This window comes from Oncorhynchus clarkii, unplaced genomic scaffold (genome assembly GCF_045791955.1).
Source record: "Oncorhynchus clarkii lewisi isolate Uvic-CL-2024 unplaced genomic scaffold, UVic_Ocla_1.0 unplaced_contig_5471_pilon_pilon, whole genome shotgun sequence".
NCBI lineage: Eukaryota > Metazoa > Chordata > Actinopteri > Salmoniformes > Salmonidae > Oncorhynchus > Oncorhynchus clarkii.
In genome coordinates this window covers 4215-25000 of record NW_027259227.1, presented here as the reverse complement: position 1 = coordinate 25000, position 20786 = coordinate 4215, and the positions used below count along the sequence as shown (strand labels likewise).

The window sequence follows — 20786 nt, the reverse complement described above, 5'->3', positions numbered from 1 at the left end:
GACCTCCTTCAGCCCCCAGTTGTGCCCTGGACATGATATGTGAATTGATTGCCCCCTATCTATCTTCAGAGTTCTCACTGTTAAGTGACATAAACTGGGGCATGCTTAACAGCCCGGGCCGTCCTACAATCTGAGCTAGAAGCCCTCAATCTCATACAAATTATCAAGGAGCCTACCAGCTACAACCCTAAATCCGTAACCATGGACACCCTCTTAGATATCATCCTGACCAATTTGCCCTCTAAATACACCTTTGCTGTCTTCAACCAGGATCTCAGCGATCACTGCCTCATTGCCTGCGTGAGTAATGGGTCTGCGGTCAGCCGACCACCCCTCATCATTGTCAAACACTCCCTAAAACACTTCAGGGAACAGGCCTTTCTAATCGTCCTTGCCCCGGTATCTTTGAAGGATATTGACTTCATTCCATCAGTAGAGGAGGCCTGGTTATTCTTTAAAAGTGCTTTCCTCACCATCTTAAATAAGCATGCCCCATTCAACCTTGGTTCACCCCAGACTTGACAGCCCTTGACCAGCACAAAAACATCCTGTGGTATTCTGTATTAGCATCGAATAGCCCCAGCGATATGCAACTTTCCAGGGAAGTCAGGAACCAATATACTCAGTCAGTTAGGAAGCAAAGGCTAGCTTTTTCAAACAGAAATTTGCATCCTGTAACACTAATTCCCAAAAGTTTTGGGACACTGTAAAATCCATTGAGAATAAGAGCACATCCTCCCAGCTGCCCACTGCATTGAGGATAGGAAACACTGACACCACTGATAAATCTTTGATAATCGATTATTTCAATAAGCATTTTTTTACGACTGGCCATGCTTTCCACCTGGCTACCCCTACCCCGGCCAACATCTCAGCACCCCCTGCAGCAACTTGCCCAAGCCCGCCCCGCTTCTCCTTCACCCAAGTCCAGACAGCTGATGTTCTTGCAACCCCTATTACTAGCCTATTCATCCTCTTTTGTATCGTTTGAGATCCCCAAAGATTGGACATCTGCCACGGTCATCCTCCTCTTCAAAGGGGGAGACACTCTAGACCCAAACTGTTATAGACCTATATCCATCCTGCCCTGCCTTTCTAAAATGTTCGAAAGCCAAGTTACCAAACAGATCACCGACCATTTCGAATCCCACCGTACCTTCTCCACTATGCAATCCGGTTTGCCGAGCTGGTCATGGGTGCACCTCAGCCACGCTCAAGGTCCTAAACGATATCATAACCGCCATCGATAAAAGACAGTACTGTGCCGCCGTCTTCATTGACCTGGCCAAGGCTTTCTACTCTGTCAATCACCTCATTCTTATCGGCAGACTCAACAGCCGTGGTCTCTCTAATGACTGCCTCGCCTGGTTCACCAACTACTTCTCAGATAGTGTGTCAAATTGGAGGGCCTGTTGTCCGGACCTATGGCAGTCTCTATGGGGCTGCCACAGGGTTCAAGTCTCGGGCCGACTCTTTTCTCTGCATATATCAATGATGTCGCTCTTGCTGCTGGTGATTCTCTGATCCACCTCTACGCAGACGACACCATTCTGTATACACCTGGCCCTTCTTTGGACACTGTGCTAACAAACCTTAAAAAGATCTTCAAAGCCATACAACACTCCTTCCGTGGCCTCCAACTGCTCTTAAATGCTAGTAAAACTAAGTGCATGCTCTTCAACCGATTGCTGCCCGCACCCTGCTGCCCGACTAGCATCACTACTCTGGACGGTTCTGACTTAGAATATGTGGACAACTACAAATACCTATGGGTCTGGTTAGACTGTAAACCCTCCTTCCAGACTCACATTAAGCATCTCCAATCCACAATTAAATCTAGAATCAGCTTCCTATTTTGCAACAAAGCCTCCTTCACTCATGCTGCCAAACATACCCTCGTAAAACTGACTATCCTACCGATCCTTGACTTTGGCGATGTCATTTACAAAATAGCCTCCAACACTCTACTCAGCAAACTGGATGTAGGCTATCACAGAGGCTATCACAGTGCCATCTGTTTTGTCACCAAAGCCCCACATACTACCCACCACTGCGACCTGTATGCTCTCATTGGCTGGCCCTCACTACATATTCGTCGCCAAACCCACTGGCTCCAGGTAATCTATAAGTCTTTTTAGGTAAATCCCCACCTTATCTCAGCTCACTGGTCACCATAGCAACACCCACCTGCAGCACGCGCTTCCGCAGGTATATTTCACTGGTCATCCCCAAAGCCAACACTTCCTTTGGCCGCCTTTCCTTCCAGTTCTCTGTTGCCAATGACTGGAACGAAGTGCAAAAATCACTGAAGCTGGAGTCATATATCTCCCTCTCTAACTTTAAGCATCAGCTGTCAGAGCAGCTTACTGTGTACAGGCACAGTGAATCTGTAAATACCCAACTACCTCATCCCCATGTTTTTTTTTGTTGCTCTTTTGCACTCCAGTATCTCTACTTGCACATCATCATCTGCACATCTATCACTCTTGTGTTAATGCTAAATCGTAATTATTTCGCCTCTATGGCCTATTTATTGCCTTACCTCTCTACTCTTCTACATTTGCACACACTGTACATACATTTTTCTATTGTGTTATTAACTGTACGTTTGTTTATGTGTAACTCTGTGTTGTTGTTTGTGTCGCACTGCTTTGCCTTATATTGGCCAGGTCGCAGTTGTAAATGAGAACTTGTTCTCAACTGGCCTACCTGGTTAAATAAAGGTGTTCTCAACTGGCCTACCTGGTTAAATAAAGGTGTTCTCAACTGGCCTACCTGGTTAAATAAAGGTGTTCTCAACTGGCCTACCTGGTTTAATAAAGGTGTTCTCAACTGGCCTACCTGGTTAAATAAAGGTTAAAAAAAATAAAAAAAATAATAATCAACTCAGAGAGATGGTTCAATATTTGTCCGGACTACACACAGGTAAGAATCAGTGTGTGTGTGTGTGTGTGTGTGTGTTAGGGGTCAGTGAGTGAAAGATACTACATGATGTGATCAGGTCAGCACTGGATCTTATAACACATTCCCTGAGTGAAGTATTGAGACTAACTGGGAAGGAGAAGGAATGTGTGTATTTAGTGTCTTTAACACCCAGGTAGTGAGGTAGGTTCACACACAGCAACATACCTGGTCATGGAGAGTTCTGAGGTATTGTATTGTGTGTGACAAAGCAGGGACAGAAACAAAGCCAGAGGTATTTCTCTGTAATAGAAGCCCCTGTTAGGACTGGTGCTGGTGTCGCCCTGAGGATCTCACGTCTCTGTAGAAGAAGATAAACCACAGAGATGCTTTAGGGAAGGGTGTTTTCTTGTGCATCTATTTAAGGATTATATTTATTCATGCTTTATCTCTTTTTTTTCTTCTCTCTGTCTGTCTCTCTTTCTCTGTCCCCCCTCTCTCTCTCTATCCTCCCCCTCTCCTCTCTCTCTATCCCCCCTCTCTCCTCTCGCTCTCTATCCCTCCTCTCTCCCCCCTCCCCCTCCCCTCTCTCCTCTCTCTCCTCTCCCCTCCCCCTCTCTCCTCTCCCCTCCCCCTCTCTCCTCTCCCCTCTTGTCTCTCTCCTCTCCATCCCCCCTCTCCCCTCTCCTCTCTCCCATCCCCGTCTCCTCTCTCTCCTCTCCATCCCCCCTCTCTCCTCTCCCCCTCTCCCCTCTCTCTCTATCCCCCCTCTCTCCTCTCCCCTCTCTCTCTCTCTATCCCCCCTGTCTCCCCTCCCCCTCTCCTCTCCCCTCTCTCTGCATCAGTCTGAGATGTTACTCCAGCACCAGTCTAATCCCTGTCTGGTGAACAAGGCCAACAAGACTCCTCTGGACCTGGCCTGTGAGTTTGGCAGACTCGAGGTGAGTCAAGTTTCAAGTTTTGTACAGGATACACATGGTATACATCATCCAACTAATTACTTACTTGCAGTTTCCTTCGTGACAATGAAACAACAGTACGAAATAATAAAAAATAATAATACGAATATAAATAAATGGCTCAGTAGAATATAATAACTTTTTATCGTAAGTATAATACAGGAAAGCACAATTAATAGTCCAAAATGTACACATGTATTGGGGAAGGGGGATGGGGGGGCAGTGTATAAATTGAGCAGTATAATAAGAGTCTGGTAGCAGCAGGTGTGTGTGTGTGTAGCACGGGAGGCTGGTGGGCAGTGCTTCACGATTGGTTTTCTTCAGTTTGCAAGCCTCCCCCTTTTTCCTCCAAACACAGTTCTATTTTTGTTTCATCAGACCAGAGGACATTTCTCCAAAAAGTACGATCTTTGTCCCCATGTGCAGTTAGTAGTTTGGCTTTTTTATGACGGTTTTGGAGCAGTAGCTTCTTCCTTGCTTAGCGGCCTTTCAGTTTATGTCGATATAGGACTCGTTTTACTGTGGATATAGACACTTGTGTACCTGTTTTCTCCAGCATCTTCACAAGGTCCTTTGCTGTTGTTCTGGGATTGTTTTCACTTTTCGCACCAAAGTGTGTTCATCTCTAGGAGACAGAACGCGTCTCCTTCCTGAGCTGTATGACGACTGAGTGGTCCCATGGTGTTTATATTTGTGTACTATTGTTTGTACAAATGAACGTGGTACCTTCAGGACTTTTGGAAATTGCTCCCAAGGATGAACCAGACTTGTGGAGATCTACCATTTTTTTTCTGAGGTCTTGGCTGATTTCTGTTGATTTTCCAATGACGTCAAGCAATGAGGCACTGAGTTTGAAGGTAGGCCTTGAAATACATCCACAGGTACACCTCCAATTGACTCAAATGATGTCAATTAGCCTATCAGAAGCTTCTAAAGCCATGACATAATTTTCTGGAATTTTCCAAGCTGTTTAAAGTCAACTTAGTGTATGTAAACTTCTGACCCACTGGAATTGTGATACAGTGAATTATAAGTGAAATAATCTAACTGTAAACAATTGTTAGAAAAATTATTTGTGTCATGCACGAAGTAGATGTCCTTACCGACTTGCCAAAACTATAGTTTGTTAACAAGAAATTTGTGGAGTTGTTGAAAAACGAGTTTTAATGACTCCAATGTAAGTGTATGTAAACTTCCGACTTCAACTGTATGTATGTGTGTGTGTGTGTTTGTGTGTGGAGTGTGTTTGTGTGTGGAGTGTACGTGTGTTTGTGGAGTGTATGTGTGTGTGGAGTGTGTTTGTGTGTGGAGTGGAGTGTGTGTTTGTGTGGAGTGTGTCTCAGAGAGGGTGTGTGGTGGATAGAGGGGTAGGTCTCTGTCAAACATCTCACAGAGCTCAGATTAACTACCAACTAAAATAAACCTGTTTCTGCTAACGGGGCATGGGCTTCAGTTCTGCTCTCTGGACAGGCAAGGACACACACACACACACACACACACACTGATATATTGTATACAGACACACAGATAAACACACACACTGATGTATTGTACACAGACACACAGATAAACACACACACACACTCACACACTGATGTATTGTACACAGACTAACAGATAAACACACACACTGATGTATTGTACACAGACACACAGATAAACACACACTCACACACTGATGTATTGTACACAGACACACAGATAAACACACACACTGATGTATTGTACACAGACATACTACAAAATCCATTTAAATTCCTTTTACTAGTGTATGTTTCCCTGTCACAGTTATGGCTGTCTTGTCATTAAATGTATAGCTGCCCCAGTAATTAAGATTTAGCCAAAGTTGAATTTGCAAACGCATGCAGACATGCACGCAAACACACACACACACACACACATGCCTGTGTAATCTTCTGGCCCTGTGAATTGCAGAACAGGCTGAGTCAGTTAAGGTCTTTGTTACTGTAGTTTCTCTCTCTCTCTCTCTCTCTCTCTCTCTCTCTCTCTCTCTCTCTCTTTCTCTTTCTCTCTCTCTTTCTCTCTCTCTTTCTCTCTCTCTTTCTCTCTCTCTCTCTCTCTCTCTCTCTCTCTCTCACTCTTCCTTCCTTTCTCTCTCTGTCTCTCTCTCTCTCTCACTCTTCCTTCCTTTCTCTCTCTGTCTCTCTCACTCTTCCTTTCTCTCACACACTTTCACTTCCTTTCTCTTACACACTTTCTCTCTCCCTCACACTCTCTCTCTCTCCCTTCCTTCCTTCCTTCCTTCCTTCCTTCCTTCCTTCCTTCCTTCCTTCCTTCCTTTATTGGAATGGGAAACATATGTTAACACAGCCAAAGCAAGAGAAGAAGATAATAAAAACTAACAGTAAACATTACACTCACAGAAGTTCCATTTATTTACGATGGTGTTTGTTCTCTCTCTCTCTCTGTGTGTTAAGGTCTTTGTTACTGTGGTCGGTCTCTCTCCCCCCCCTCTAGTTACTGTAGCAGGGGTATCTTTAGACAGCCAGTGCATGGACAGTTGCTGGGCAGGGTTTATGTGGCCCCATAAAATATACATGTATGTAATACACAAAATAAATGTATCCATTTGGGCTTTCAATGATACTAAGCTCATCTTTCTGTTTTTATCTCTCTTTCACTCCTTTACTCTTCACTGCATCTATACCTCTATACCCTTCTCTCTCTTTCTCTCTCTCTCACTCTCTCTCTCCTCTCTCCTCTCTCTCTCTTCTCTCTCTTCTCCTCTCTCTCCATCTCTCCATCTCTCCATCTCTCTCTCTCTCCATCTCTCTCTCTCTCTCTCTCTCTCTCTCTCTCTCTCTCTCTCTCTCTCTCTCTCTCTCTCTCTCTCTCCTCTCTCTCTCCATCTCTCTCTCTCTCTCTCAGGTTGCTCAATTGTTATTGAACAGCAACATGGTGGTAGCTCTGTTGGAGGGGGAGGGGCTAGACGGTTTAGACAATGCCTCCTCCAACACGCCCCTTCACCTGGCCGCTCGCAACGGACACAAAGACATCATCAGGTGAGAGGAGTGACTCCCTGACCGTGTGTGTGTGTTGACGTTGCGTAACTGGGATCTCCACCCTTGAACCCCATAACCTCAAGAGTTTCTGACACGCTGTTAAAGATTCCCATCCGCCTTAAATCACCACATTCCCTGGATAAGCATTCCCTCCATCCCTCTTACACATTCTGCTTCTGTTGGGGAATGTGGGAGAGAGAGAGACGGGGGGTACAACTTTTCTACCTTCTCTACTACATTTGTGAGACTTTGGTTCATCGTACAGATTTCTGCCACTTTAGTGGTTGCTTTTGTTGTGGATGGAGGGATGAAATATCTGGTCAGCAGGATATCAGGTCTTAGAAAAGTCCGTTTGCCTCCTCCCTTTCACTTCAGCTCAGTGTGATTATTAAACAAATTTTAAAGATGAGTTACCAGCTATCCTTCACTTTACTCCCCCTCCCTCCTCTCCTTTCATCTCCTCTCATCTTCTCCTCCTCCCCCTCTTCTTCTCCTCCCCTCTCCTCTTCTCCTCCTCCCCCTTTTCTCCTCCTCCCCCTCTCCTCTTATTTTCCCTCTCCTCCATCTTTCTCCTCTGCCCTTCTCTCCTCTCCTCCCCTATCTCCTCTACCCTCTCCTTCCCTCCCTTATACTCCCGGTGGTGTGGGAGTCTGTGAATCATCTCTCTGACGTTCCATCCCCGTACCAGGCATGTGTCCTAAATCGCACCATAATCCCCACATAGTGCACAACGTTGTGTCTCTAGTCAAAAGTAGAGCATCCGGTAGGGCATAGTGTACCACATGGGATGCCAGCCCAGATGTCCTCCTCCACACACAGCTGTCTGGATCTCATGCTCTACGCATTCCTACAGCTGGGCTCCTCTGTCTGTGTCTGTCTGTGTGTGTGTGTGTTTGTGTGTGTGTTAAACTTCCTGTCTGTGTTTGTTCCGTCTCAGGGTGCTACTGAAGGCTGGTATAGACATCAACAGAACGACTCAGGCTGGCACCTGTCTGCACGAGGCTGCCCTCTACGGCAAGACTGAAGTAGTGTGTCTGCTGCTGGACGTAAGACCAACACTACCGTCTAACTCTATACTGGCATACGTCCCAAATTACACCCTATTCCCTGTTTAGTGCACTACTTTTGACAAGGGGACCTAGTATAGCGAATATGTTGACTTTTGTGACGTGTACACTTAGCGATCTCCTGAGGATCTTAAAACCTTGTTAGTGTGTTTTTGTTTCATCTGAACTTTAATATGAGCTATTCTATAGACATTGCTACAGTTGTCTGACCCATGAAGACTGGCACCCAGGCTAAGGATTGATAGTCACACTCACAATAGAAGTACTGCACAGAGTGTGTTGTTTTTGAAAAGGGGAGATGTTGAGAGTTTTTTGTTCTTTAATAAGGGATGGGGTTGACACACACTATATATTCAAAAGTATGTGGACACCCCTTACAATTTGTGGATTCGGCTATTTCAGCCAAACCCGTTGCTGACAGGTGTATAAAATCAAGCCCACAGCCATGCAATCTCCATAGACAAACATTGTCAGTAGAACGGCTTTACTGAAGAGCTCAGGGACTCAACATGGCATCGTCATAGGCTGCCACCTTCCCAACAAGTCAGTTCGTCAAATTTCTGCCCTGCTAAAGCTTCCCCGGTGAACTGTAAGTTCTGTTATTGGGAAGTGGAAACGTCTAGGAGCAACAACGGCTCAGCAGCAAAGTGGTCAACATGCGCAATGCCTGGCTCGCAGTCGGTGTTACAATTCATCCCAAAGGTTTTTCAAGATCGGTGTGGAAGAACTTGACTGGCCTGCACAGAGCCCTGACCTCAACCCCATTGAACACCTTTGGGATGAATTGGTACACCGACTGTGAGCCAGGCCTGATTGCCTAACATCAGTGCCCGACCTCATTAATGCTCTTGTGGCTGAATGGAAGCAAGTCCCTGCAGCAGTGTTCCAACAGCTAGTGGAAAGCCTTCCCAGAAGAGTGGAGGTTGTTATAGCAGCAAAGGGGGACCAACTCCATATTAATGCCAATGATTTTGGAATGAGATGTTTGACGAGCAGGTGTCCACGTACTTTTGACCATGTAGTGTAGCTTCAGTTCGTGGAGTGTGTGTGTGTGTGTGCGTGCTTGTGTGCGTGCGTGTGTGTGTGTGTGTGTCCTTGCATATGTGTGTGTTGGAGATTAACTCTGTGTGTGTCCGTCCACCTAGGCTGGTATTGATGTGAATCTGCGTGACACCTACAACCAGACAGCTCTGGACAACGTTAACCAGTTCACCACCTCATCAGCCAGCAAGGACATCAAGATAATACTACGAGGTCTCCTCTCCTACAGACAGATGTTACTATGTTGGGTTTCTGGACCTGTATTTCCCCATGGTGGTTTATGTATTGTTTTCTATGCATTCTCCAGTTGACATTTCCCCACGTTATTCACCCAGGACTATCAAGACTGCTTTGTTGGTAAACATTCTGATTTAGTCTTAATGTAATTCTCTCTGTCTCTCTCTTTCTGTCTCTCTCTCTCTCTGTCTCTCTCTCTGTCTCTCTCTCTGTCTCTCTCTCTCTCTCTCTCTCGCTGTCTCTCTCTCTGTGTCTCTCTGTGTCTGTCTCTCTCTGTGTCTGTGTCTGTCTCTCTCTGTGTCTGTCTCTGTCTCTCTCTGTGTCTGTCTCTGTCTCTCTCTGTGTCTGTCTCTGTCTCTCTGTCTGCCTGTCTCCCTGTCTCTCTCTCTCTCTCTCGCTGTCTCTCTCTCGCTGTCTCTCTCTGTCTCTCGCTGTCTCTCTCTCTCTCGCTGTCTCTGTCTCTCGCTGTCTCTGTCTCTCTCTGTCTCTCTCTCTCTGTCTCTCTCAGTCTCTCTCTCTGTCTCTCTCTCTGTCTGCCTGTCTCCCTGTCTCTCTCTCTCTCTCTCTCGCTGTCTCTCTCTCGCTGTCTCTCTCTGTCTCTCTCTCTCGCTGTCTCTCTCTCTCTCTCTCTCGCTGTCTCTCTCTCTCTCGCTGTCTCTGTCTCTCTCTGTCTCTCTCTCTCTGTCTCTCTGTCTCTCTCTCTGTCTCTCTCTCTGTCTCTCTCTCTGTCTCTCTCTGTCTCTCTCTCTGTCTGCCTGTCTCCCTGTCTCTCTCTCTCTCTCTCTCTCGCTGTCTCTCTCTCGCTGTCTCTCTCTGTCTCTCTCTCTCTGTCTCTCTCTCTCTCTCTCTCTGCCTGTATCCCTGTCTAGAAGCGTTAGGGTCTCTCCAGGTGAGAGCTGTGAAGGACTACTGGAACCTTCATGACCCTACAGCCCTCAACCTCCGTGCTGGAGACCTCATCATGGTTTGTGTTCATGCCTCAACATAAACAATCCTGTTTGTTCCTGCTCTTTAGGCAGACAGAGCTGCTCTCAGAACAAGATTGAACAAGCAGAACTGCTATTTTGATGTAGCTGCGTTGTGAGGGGTCATTTGATATACTTCTGAATTAGTTTTTCCAGGTCTGTTTGGGGTTACGGTTGGTGTGAGTTATTGTAGAAGTGTCTGAGGATAATTTGGTGTACCTTACTGTTAGTGTGTTAGTCTGTATGTTTTGTTTGTGGTTATGAGGTGTGGCATTTTGGGGTAATTTGGTGTACTCTAAGTTTGTCAACTGTTGGTTTGTAATTGTGGTATGAGGTATGTTGAGGGGTAATTGACTATCGTTTGTATGAAATTCTAGAGGAGTTGGAGTTTGTTCTATGTTTCCTAGGTAAAGACCATTCCTGTCAGTCATTCATTAGTTAGTGCATTCCATTGCTTGCGACATCACAATTGTGTGTGTGTGTGTGTGTGTGTTGTGTTGTGTTGTGTTGTGTTGTGTTGTGTACTGGGCTACACTGTCAGAACTCTATTTGTTTTTGACCCCTCTAGGCATTTGTTAAGACTCGCTCAGAAAGTGTGTGTGTGTGTGTTAGCTCTTCCATTGTTGTGTATAGGTCAGAGAAGAGCCTTGCAGGTTGCCCTGGGGCATGTATAACATGGATTCAGTCTGCTGGCCTGGCACTTACACAGTGAGGACTGTGTGTACTGTACACTATCTGCCCTCGTTGGAATGTTAATCAGCCCATTTCCGTTACTCGTGCAGAGACACATGAGGCGTTGAATACTAGCTAGTGTTGAGGTTTTACAGCACCAGCAGGGTGCTGTTCACACACCAAACTGAAGAGAACGGACACACTGATCTTGTCAATACGAAGGTTGTTATTGTTGCACTAATCAACACGACCGAGACTTCAGTGTGACGACTCTCACATCAGGTGGCTCAACAGAGTTGTTTTGGTAGAAGTTGACCCACTAACCACTTAGGATCAACGTTCACACAAATAGCAGAGCTGTAATGCTGAACGATGAATGGTCGATTGCAGGTGTTGGAGCAGCACACGGACGGGCGGTGGAAAGGTCATATCCATGACAACCAGAGAGGAACGGACCGGGTCGGATACTTCCCTCCGTCTGTAGTGGAGGTCATCAGCCAGAGAACAGGTACACACACACACACACACACACACACACACACACACACACACCAACACACGCACACCAACGCACACACACACACACCAACACACACACGCACACCAACGCACACACACACACACACCAACACACACACACACACCAACACACCAACACCCACACAGACCAACACACACACACCAACACACCAACACACACACACACACACCAACACACCAACACCCACACACATACCAACACACACACACACACACAGAGAAGTATACACCCGGACATACATGTGCACCCAGCTATAAACACCTTCACATTAAACCTGGTTTAACTGTAGAATAGACACCAGCTATAAACACCTTCACATTAAACCTGGTTTAACTATAGAATACACACCAACTATAAACACCTTCACATTAAACCTGGTTTAACTATAGAATACACACCAGCTATAAACACCTTCACATTAAACCTGGTTTAACTGTAGAATACACACCAGCTATAAACACCTTCACATTAAACCTGGTTTAACTGTAGAATACACACCAGCTATAAACACCTTCACATTAAACCTGGTTTAACTGTAGAATACACACCAGCTATAAACACCTTCACATTAAACCTGGTTTAACTGTAGAATACACACCAGCTATAAACACCTTCACATTAAACCTGGTTTAACTGTAGAATACACACCAGCTATAAACACCTTCACATTAAACCTGGTTTAACTATAGAATACACACCAACTATAAACACCTTCACATTAAACCTGGTTTAACTGTAGAATACACACCAGCTATAAACACCTTCACATTAAACCTGGTTTAACTGTAGAATACACACCAGCTATAAACACCTTCACATTAAACCTGGTTTAACTATAGAATACACACCAACTATAAACACCTTCACATTAAACCTGGTTTAACTATAGAATACACACCAACTATAAACACCTTCACATTAAACCTGGTTTAACTATAGAATACACACCAACTATAAACACCTAAAAAAGTCTCAAAAAATCTAATTTTATTTAGTCACATACAGTTTTACAGCAGGTATAAATGGTGAAACGCTTATGTGTCAACAATGCAGTACATTAATCAATAATCACAATAGAGTCAACAATAACAAGTATTAGTGGTACTAGTGGACTGTGTTATGTGGTAATAGTGGACTGTGTTATGTGGTAATAGTGGACTGTGTTATGTGGTAATAGTGGACTGTGTTATGTGGTAATAGTGGACTGTGTTATGTGGTAATAGTGGACTGTGTTATGTGGTAATAGTGGACTGTGTTATGTGGTAATAGTGGACTGTGTTACGAGGTAATAATGGACTGTGTTATGTGGTAATAATGGACTGTGTTACGAGGTAATAATGGACTGTGTTATGTGGTAATAGTGGACTGTTACGTGGTAATAATGGACTGTGTTATGTGGTAATAGTGGACTGTGTTATGTGGTAATAGTGGACTGTGTTATGTGGTAATAGTGGACTGTGTTATGTGGTAATAGTGGACTGTGTTATGGGGTAATAATGGACTGTGTTATGTGGTAATAGTGGACTGTTACGTGGTAATAATGGGCTGTGTTGCACGGTACTAGTGGGCTGTGTTGCACGGTACTAGTGGGCTGTGTTGCACGGTACTAGTGGGCTGTGTTATGTGGTACTAATGGGCTGTGTTGCACGGTACTAGTGGGCTGTGTTGCGCGGTACTAGTGGGCTGTGTTGCGCAGTACTAGTGGGCTGTGTTGCGCAGTACTAGTGGGCTGTGTTGCGCAGTACTAGTGGGCTGTGTTGCGCAGTACTAGTGGGCTGTGTTGCGCGGTACTAGTGGGCTGTGTCGCGCGGTACTAGTGGGCTGTGTTGCGCAGTACTAGTGGGCGGTGTTGCGCGGTATTAGTGGGCTGTGTTGCGCAGTACTAGTGGGCGGTGTTGCGCGGTACTAGTGGGCTGTGTTGCGCAGTACTAGTGGGCTGTGTTGATCGGCACTAGTGGGCTGCTTGCCAGATGGGTGACTGGAGTCCTTGACTATATTTCCTCAGAGTAGATGTCCTGGAAGGCATAACACACACACACACCGTGGCAGACACACACACACACACACACACCGTGTAATAGGATTATCAGGGCCAGATTGGGAAGTGTAGACTCAGTTTTAAGATCCCGAGACTGCTTTATTTGTGTGTGTGTGTGTGTGCGCGTGCGTGCGTGCGTGTGTGTACTGGGTGATAATTCCAGCAGAATGACAACATCCCACTTCCTTCATGGACACACACTGAGAGCATAGTGAGCCTCCCTCCTCAGCAGTAGTGATGATATGACAGCTCTTTCTCTCTGGGAATGAAAGCTCTCTCTCTCTCTCTCTGTGGGAATGAAAGCTCTCTCTCTCTCTCTCTGTGTGAATGAAAGCTCTCTCTCTCTGTGGGAATGAAAGCTCTCTCTCTCTCTGTGGGAATGAAAGCTCTCTCTCTGTGTGGGAATGAAGGCTCTCTCTCTGCGTGGGAATGAAGGCTCTCTCTCTCTGCGTGGGAATGAAGGCTCTCTCTCTCTGCGTGGGAATGAAGGCTCTCTCTCTGTGTGGGAATGAATGAAGGCTCTCTGTCTCTCTCTGTGTGGGAATGAAGGCTCTCTCTCTCTCTCTGTGTGGGAATGAAGGCTCTCTCTCTGTGGGAATGAAGGATCTCTCTCTGTGTGGGAATGAAGGCTCTCTTTCTGTGTGGGAATGAAGGCTCTCTCGCTGTGTGGCAATGAAGGCTCTCTCTCTGTGTGGGAATGAAGGCTCTCTCTGTGTGGGAATGAAGGCTCTCTCTGTGTGGGAATGAAAGCTCTCTCTGTGTGGGAATGAAGGCTCTCTCTCTCTGTGGGAATGAAAGCTCTCTCTCTCTGTGTGGGAATGAAGGCTCTCTCTCTCTGTGTGGGAATGAAGGCTCTCTCTCTCTCTCTCTCTGTGTGGGAATGAAGGCTCTCTCTCTGTGTGGGAATGAAGGCTCTCTCTCTGTGTGGGAATGAAGGCTCTCTCTCTGTGTGGGAATGAAGGCTCTCTCTCTGTGTGGGAATGAAGGCTCTCTCTCTCTGTGGGAATGAAGGCTCTCTGTGTGTGGGAATGAAGGCTCTCTCTGTGTGTGGGAATGAAGGCTCTCTCTCTCTGTGTGGGAATGAAGGCTCTCTCTCTGTGTGGGAATGAAAGCTCTCTCTCTGTGTGGGAATGAAAGCTCTCTCTCTGTGTGGGAATGAAAGCTCTCTCTCTGTGTGGGAATGAAGGCTCTCTCTCTGTGTGGGAATGAAGGCTCTCTCTCTGTGTGGGAATGAAAGCTCTCTCTCTGTGTGGGAATGAATGAAGGCTCTCTCTCTGTGTGGGAATGAAGGCTCTCTCTCTGTGTGGGAATGAAGGCTCTCTCTCTGTGTGGGAATGAAGGCTCTCTCTCTGTGTGGGAATGAAAGCTCTCTCTCTGTGTGGGAATGAATGAAGGCTCTCTCTCTCTGTGGGAATGAAGGCTCTCTCTCTCTGTGGGAATGAAGGCTCTCTCTCTCTGTGGGAATGAAGGCTCTCTCTCTCTGTGGGAATGAAAGCTCTCTCTCTGTGTGGGAATGAAAGCTCTCTGTCTGTGTGGGAATGAAGGCTCTCTGTCCGTGTGAGAATGAAGGCTCTCTCTCTGTGTGGGAATGAAGGCTCTCTCTCTCTGTGTGGGAATGAAGGCTCTCTCTCTGTGTGGGAATGAAGGCTCTCTCTCTCTCTGTGGGAATGAAAGCTCTCTCTCTCTGTGTTTCTGCTTCTGGTCTACAGGGGGTTCTGTCTCATGTCAGGTCTCGTTACCAAGCCAATGGCAGCAGCACTTCCTGTCAAGAGCTCCTCCCACCAGTATTGGCTCCGCCCCCCAGATTGAGGACTCCTACGCCTTGTACTATGACCACGCAGGTACGCACCGACACACTCTAACTCACACACTCACACTCACACACACACACACACACACACACACACACACACACACACACACACACACACACACACACACTCACATGATGACCCCCACCCCACCCCCACCCCAATGCCCAGACCCCCTACTCCATACCCGCCTGAGTCCTGCTGAGAGTTACCCTGGCCTAGGGTCCTCTGACCCCCCCTACCCGCCTGGCCCCCATTCCTCAGCACACCTCCACCAGACCAGGCTTACAGTGTGTGTGTTTGTTAGGTACCTGTACACCTGGCAGTCTCCCTACAGCCCCAGCTAGTCCAGCTAGCCCCTGTGAGGAGATATGGGTCCTCAGCGACTCTCCCACTGGTAAGAGTGTGTGTACCCAGCTACCCAAACTACCTATGTGCCCCCCTGTTCACCCACTCCCCTAGATGTACCCCACAACCCCCTCTAAAAGTCCAAATTACTGCCTAGAGAGATGCACCTGCCCCCCTCCAAGCATCCCGTCCAAGTGTCCATTCCCAGCTAATTCCCCGATCTTGATCCAATCTAATACTGTACACTGCTCGACTGATCCTCTCTCCCTCTGTCTTCTCCACTCCTCTCACCCTCTGGCTTCTCCACTCCTCTCTCCCTCTGGCTTCTCCACTCCTCTCTCCCTCTGGCTTCTCCACTCCTCTCTCCCTCTGTCTTCTCCACTCCTCTCTCCCTCTGTCTTCTCCACTCCTCTCACCCTCTGTCTTCTCCACTCCTCTCTCCCTCTGGCTTCTCCACTCTTCTCTCCTTCTGGCTTCTCCACTCCTCTCTCCCTCTGGCTTCTCCACTCCTCTCTCCCTCTGGCTTCTCCACTCCTCTCTCCCTCTGTCTTCTCCACTCCTCTCTCCCTCTGTCTTCTCCACTCCTCTCACCCTCTGTCTTCTCCACTCCTCTCTCCCTCTGGCTTCTCCACTCTTCTCTCCTTCTGGCTTCTCCACTCCTCTCTCCCTCTGGCTTCTCCACTCCTCTCTCCCTCTGTCTTCTCCACTCCTCTCTCCCTCTGTCTTCTCCACTCCTCTCTCCCTCTGGCTTCTCCACTCCTCTCTCCCTCTGTCTTCTCCACTCCTCTCTCCCTCTGGCTTCTCCACTCCTCTCTCCCTCTGTCTTCTCCACTCCTCTCTCCCTCTGTCTTCTCTACTCCTCTCTCCCTCTGGCTTCTCCACTCCTCTCTCCCTCTGTCTTCTCCACTCCTCTCTCCCTCTGGCTTCTCCACTCCTCTCTCCCTCTGGCTTCTCCACTCCTCTCTCCCTCTGGCTTCTCCACTCCTCTCTCCCTCTGGCTTCTCCACTCCTCTCTCCCTCTGTCTTCTCCACTCCTCTCACCCTCTGTCTTCTCCACTCCTCTCTCCTTCTGGCTTCTCCACTCCTCTCTCCCTCTGGCTTCTCCACTCCTCTCTCCCTCTGGCTTCTCCACTCCTCTCTCCCTCTGTCTTCTCCACTCCTCTCTCTCCCTCTGGCTTCTCCACTCCTCTCTCTCCCTCTGGCTTCTCCACTCCTCTCTCCCTCTGGCTTCTCCACTCCTCTCTCCCTCTGTCTTCTCCACTCCTCTCTCCCTCTGTCTTCTCCACTCCTCTCTCCCTCTGTCTTCTCCACTCCTCTCTCTCCGTCTGGCTTCTCCACTCCTCTCTCTCCGTCTGGCTTCTCCACTCCTCTCTCCCTCTGGCTTCTCCACTCCTCTCTCCTTCTGGCTTCTCCACTCCTCTCTCCCTCTGTCTTCTCCACTCCTCTCTCCCTCTGTCTTCTCCACTCCTCTCTCCCTCTGGCTTCTCCACTCCTCTCTCCTTCTGGCTTCTCCACTCCTCTCACCCTCTGTCTTCTCCACTCCTCTCTCCCTCTGACTTCTCCACTCCTCTCTCCTTCTGGCTTCTCCACTCCTCTCTCCCTCTGTCTTCTCCACTCCTCTCTCCCTCTGTCTTCTCCACTCCTCTCTCCCTCTGTCTTCTCCACTCCTCTCTCCCTCTGGCTTCTCCACTCCTCTCTCCCTCTGGCTTCTCCACTCCTCTCTCCTTCTGGCTTCTCCACTCCTCTCTCCCTCTGTCTTCTCCACTCCTCTCTCCTTCTGGCTTCTCCACTCCTCTCTCCCTCTGTCTTCTCCACTCCTCTCTCCCTCTGGCTTCTCCACTCCTCTCTCCCTCTGGCTTCTCCACTCCTCTCTCCCTCTGTCTTCTCTACTCCTCTCTCCTTCTGGCTTCTCCACTCCTCTCTCCTTCTGGCTTCTCCACTCCTCTCTCCCTCTGGCTTCTCCACTCCTCTCTCCCTCTGGCTTCTCCACTCCTCTCTCCCTCTGGCTTCTCCACTCCTCTCTCCCTCTGGCTTCTCCACTCCTCTCTCCTTCTGGCTTCTCCACTCCTCTCTCCCTCTGTCTTCTCCACTCCTCTCTCCCTCTGTCTTCTCTACTCCTCTCTCCCTCTGGCTTCTCCACTCCTCTCTCCTTCTGTCTTCTCCACTCCTTTCTCCCTCTGTCTTCTCCACTCCTCTCTCCTTCTGTCTTCTCCACTCCTCTCTCCCTCTGTCTTCTCTACTCCTCTCTCCCTCTGTCTTCTCCACTCCTCTCTCCTTCTGTCTTCTCCACTCCTCTCTCCTTCTGGCTTCTCCACTCCTCTCTCCCTCTGGCTTCTCCACTCCTCTCTCCTTCTGGCTTCTCCACTCCTCTCTCCCTCTGTCTTCTCCACTCCTCTCTCCCTCTGTCTTCTCCACTCCTCTCTCCCTCTGTCTTCTCCACTCCTCTCTCCCTCTGTCTTCTCCACTCCTCTCTCCCTCTGTCTTCTCCACTCCTCTCTCCCTCTGGCTTCTCCACTCCTCTCTCCCTCTGGCTTCTCAACTCCTCTCTCCCTCTGGCTTCTCCACTCCTCTCTCCCTCTGGCTTCTCCACTCCTCTCTCCCTCTGGCTTCTCCACTCCTCTCTCCCTCTGGCTTCTCCACTCCTCTCTCCCTCTGGCTTCTCCACTCCTCTCTCCCTCTGTCTTCTCCACTCCTCTCTCCCTCTGTCTTCTCTACTCCTCTCTCCCTATGGCTTCTCCACTCCTCTCTCCTTCTGTCTTCTCCACTCCTCTCTCCCTCTGGCTTCTCCACTCCTCTCTCCGTCTGTCTTCTCCACTCCTCTCTCCCTCTGTCTTCTCTACTCCTCTCTCCCTCTGGCTTCTCCACTCCTCTCTCCCTCTGGCTTCTCCACTCCTCTCTCCTTCTGGCTTCTCCACTCCTCTCTCCCTCTGTCTTCTCCACTCCTCTCTCCCTCTGTCTTCTCTACTCCTCTCTCCCTGTGGCTTCTCCACTCCTCTCTCCCTCTGGCTTCTCCACTCCTCTCTCCCTCTGGCTTCTCCACTCCTCTCTCCCTCTGGCTTCTCCACTCCTCTCTCCCTCTGGCTTCTCCACTCCTCTCTCTCCGTCTGGCTTCTCCACTCCTCTCTCCTTCTGGCTTCTCCACTCCTCTCTCCCTCTGTCTTCTCCACTCCTCTCTCCCTCTGTCTTCTCTACTCCTCTCTCCCTCTGGCTTCTCCACTCCTCTCTCCTTCTGTCTTCTCCACTCCTCTCTCCTTCTGGCTTCTCCACTCCTCTCTCCTTCTGTCTTCTCCACTCCTCTCTCCTTCTGGCTTCTCCACTCCTCTCTCCCTCTGGCTTCTCCACTCCTCTCTCCTTCTGGCTTCTCCACTCCTCTCTCCTTCTGGCTTCTCCACTCCTCTCTCCCTCTGGCTTCTCCACTCCTCTCTCCCTCCCTTGAGAGGGGTGTGGCAGAGCCCATGGAAGAAAACTTTGCTACTATGTTGAACTCCCTCCTGCTCTCTTCTCACGCTCACTCTCTCTGTGTATCTCTCTGTCCCTCTCTCTCTCTCTCTGTGTCTCTCTCTCTGTCCCTCTCACTCTCTGTGTCTCTCTCTGTCTCTCACTCTCTCTCTCCCTCTCACTCTATCTCTCTCTCTCTCTCTCTGTGTGTCTCTCACTCTCTCTGTCCCTCTCACTCTCTCTCTCTCTCTCTCTCTATGTCTCTCTCTATCTCTCTGTGTCTCTCTCTCTCTCTCTCTCTCTCTCTGTCCCTCTGTCTCTCTCTCTCTCTCTCTCTCTCTGTCCCTCTCTGTCTCTCTCTCTCTTTGTCTCTCTCTCTGTCCCTCTCACTCTCTGTGTCTCTCTCTGTCTCTCACTCTCTCTCTCCCTCTCACTCTATCTCTCTCTCACTCTCTCTGTGTATCTCTCTGTCCCTCTCTCTCTCTCTCTGTGTCTCTCTCTCTGTCCCTCTCACTCTCTGTGTCTCTCTCTGTCTCTCACTCTCTCTCTCCCTCTCACTCTATCTCTCTCTCTCTCTCTCTGTGTGTCTCTCACTCTCTCTGTCCCTCTCACTCTCTCTCTCTCTCTCTCTCTATGTCTCTCTCTATCTCTCTGTGTCTCTCTCTCTGTCTCTCTCTCTCTCTGTCCCTCTGTCTCTCTCTCTCTCTCTCTCTCTCTCTGTCTCTCTCTCTCTCTCTCTCTCTCTCTGTCCCTCTCTGTCTCTCTCTCTCTCTGTCTCTCTCTGTCCCTCTGTCTCTCTCTCTCTCTCTCTCTCTGTCTCTCTCTGTCTCACTCTCTCTCTCTCTCTCTCTGTCCCTCTCTGTCTCTGTCTCTGTCCCTCTCTGTCTCTCTCTCTCTCTTTCTCCTCATTGTCCATCTAGCAGGAGACAGGAACAGTGTTGGCAGTGCAGGCAGCAGTGCAGGCAGCAGTGCAGGCAGCAGTGCAGGCAGCAGTGCAGGCAGCAGTGCAGGCAGCAGTGCAGGCAGCAGTGCAGGTAGTGTGGGCAGCAGTCGTAGTGCTGGCAGCGGGCAGAGCTCAGAGAACGGCTTCGGACCGAATGGGACGCACAAGGTGAGCACAGTAACCTGGCAGTTATCATTGAAATGTTCTAGAGATCATCAGCTTAAGTAAAGATTGAACTTGGTTTCAGGAGAATAAAGATAGACAGTATGTCCACTTTGTTTCACGGTCATATGGACCACAAATTGCTGAACAAGGTATCCCTCTTCCTGTGTGTAGCTGGCTCCCTCTGTTGGTGAGTCCAGAGAACAGCAGTTTCCCCCTGCAGGACCAGACCCCAGCAAACAACCTGATGGACATACAGGTCACTTACCTTGTACACTACTTACCCTTCAGCTCTACCCTCTTCTCTTCTGTTACCCTTCAGCTCTGCCCTCTTCTGTTCTGTTACCCTTCAGCTCTACCCTCTTCTGTTCTGTTACCCTTCAGCTCTACCCTCTTCTCTTCTGTTACCATTCAGCTCTACCCTCTTCTGTTCTGTTACCCTTCAGCTCTGCCCTCTTCTGTTCTGTTACCCTTCAGCTCTACCCTCTTCTCTTCTGTTACCCTTCAGCTCTACCCTCTTCTCTTCTATTACCCTTCAGCTCTACCCTCTTCTCTTCTGTTACCCTTCAGCTCTGCCCTCTTCTGTTCTGTTACCCTTCAGCTCTGCCCTCTTCTCTTCTGTTACCCTTCAGCTCTACCC

The 20786-nt window shown here is 48.5% G+C and overlaps 1 protein-coding gene across 1 annotated transcript in view; it reads left to right on the top strand.

Moving 5' to 3' along the window:
- Nucleotides 1-20079, top strand: part of LOC139399902 (caskin-2) — a 26652-nt gene extending 6573 nt beyond the window's left edge. The window contains exons 5-13 of the mRNA XM_071145028.1: nt 3747-3842; nt 6750-6883; nt 7821-7929; nt 9096-9204; nt 10098-10192; nt 11256-11373; nt 15154-15285; nt 19962-20023; nt 20071-20079. Of these exons, the coding sequence (XP_071001129.1) occupies nt 3747-3842; nt 6750-6883; nt 7821-7929; nt 9096-9204; nt 10098-10192; nt 11256-11373; nt 15154-15285; nt 19962-20023; nt 20071-20079 (864 nt within the window). The remainder of the gene's footprint in view (nt 1-3746; nt 3843-6749; nt 6884-7820; nt 7930-9095; nt 9205-10097; nt 10193-11255; nt 11374-15153; nt 15286-19961; nt 20024-20070) is intronic.
- The last annotated feature ends 707 nt before the right edge of the window (nt 20080-20786 follow it).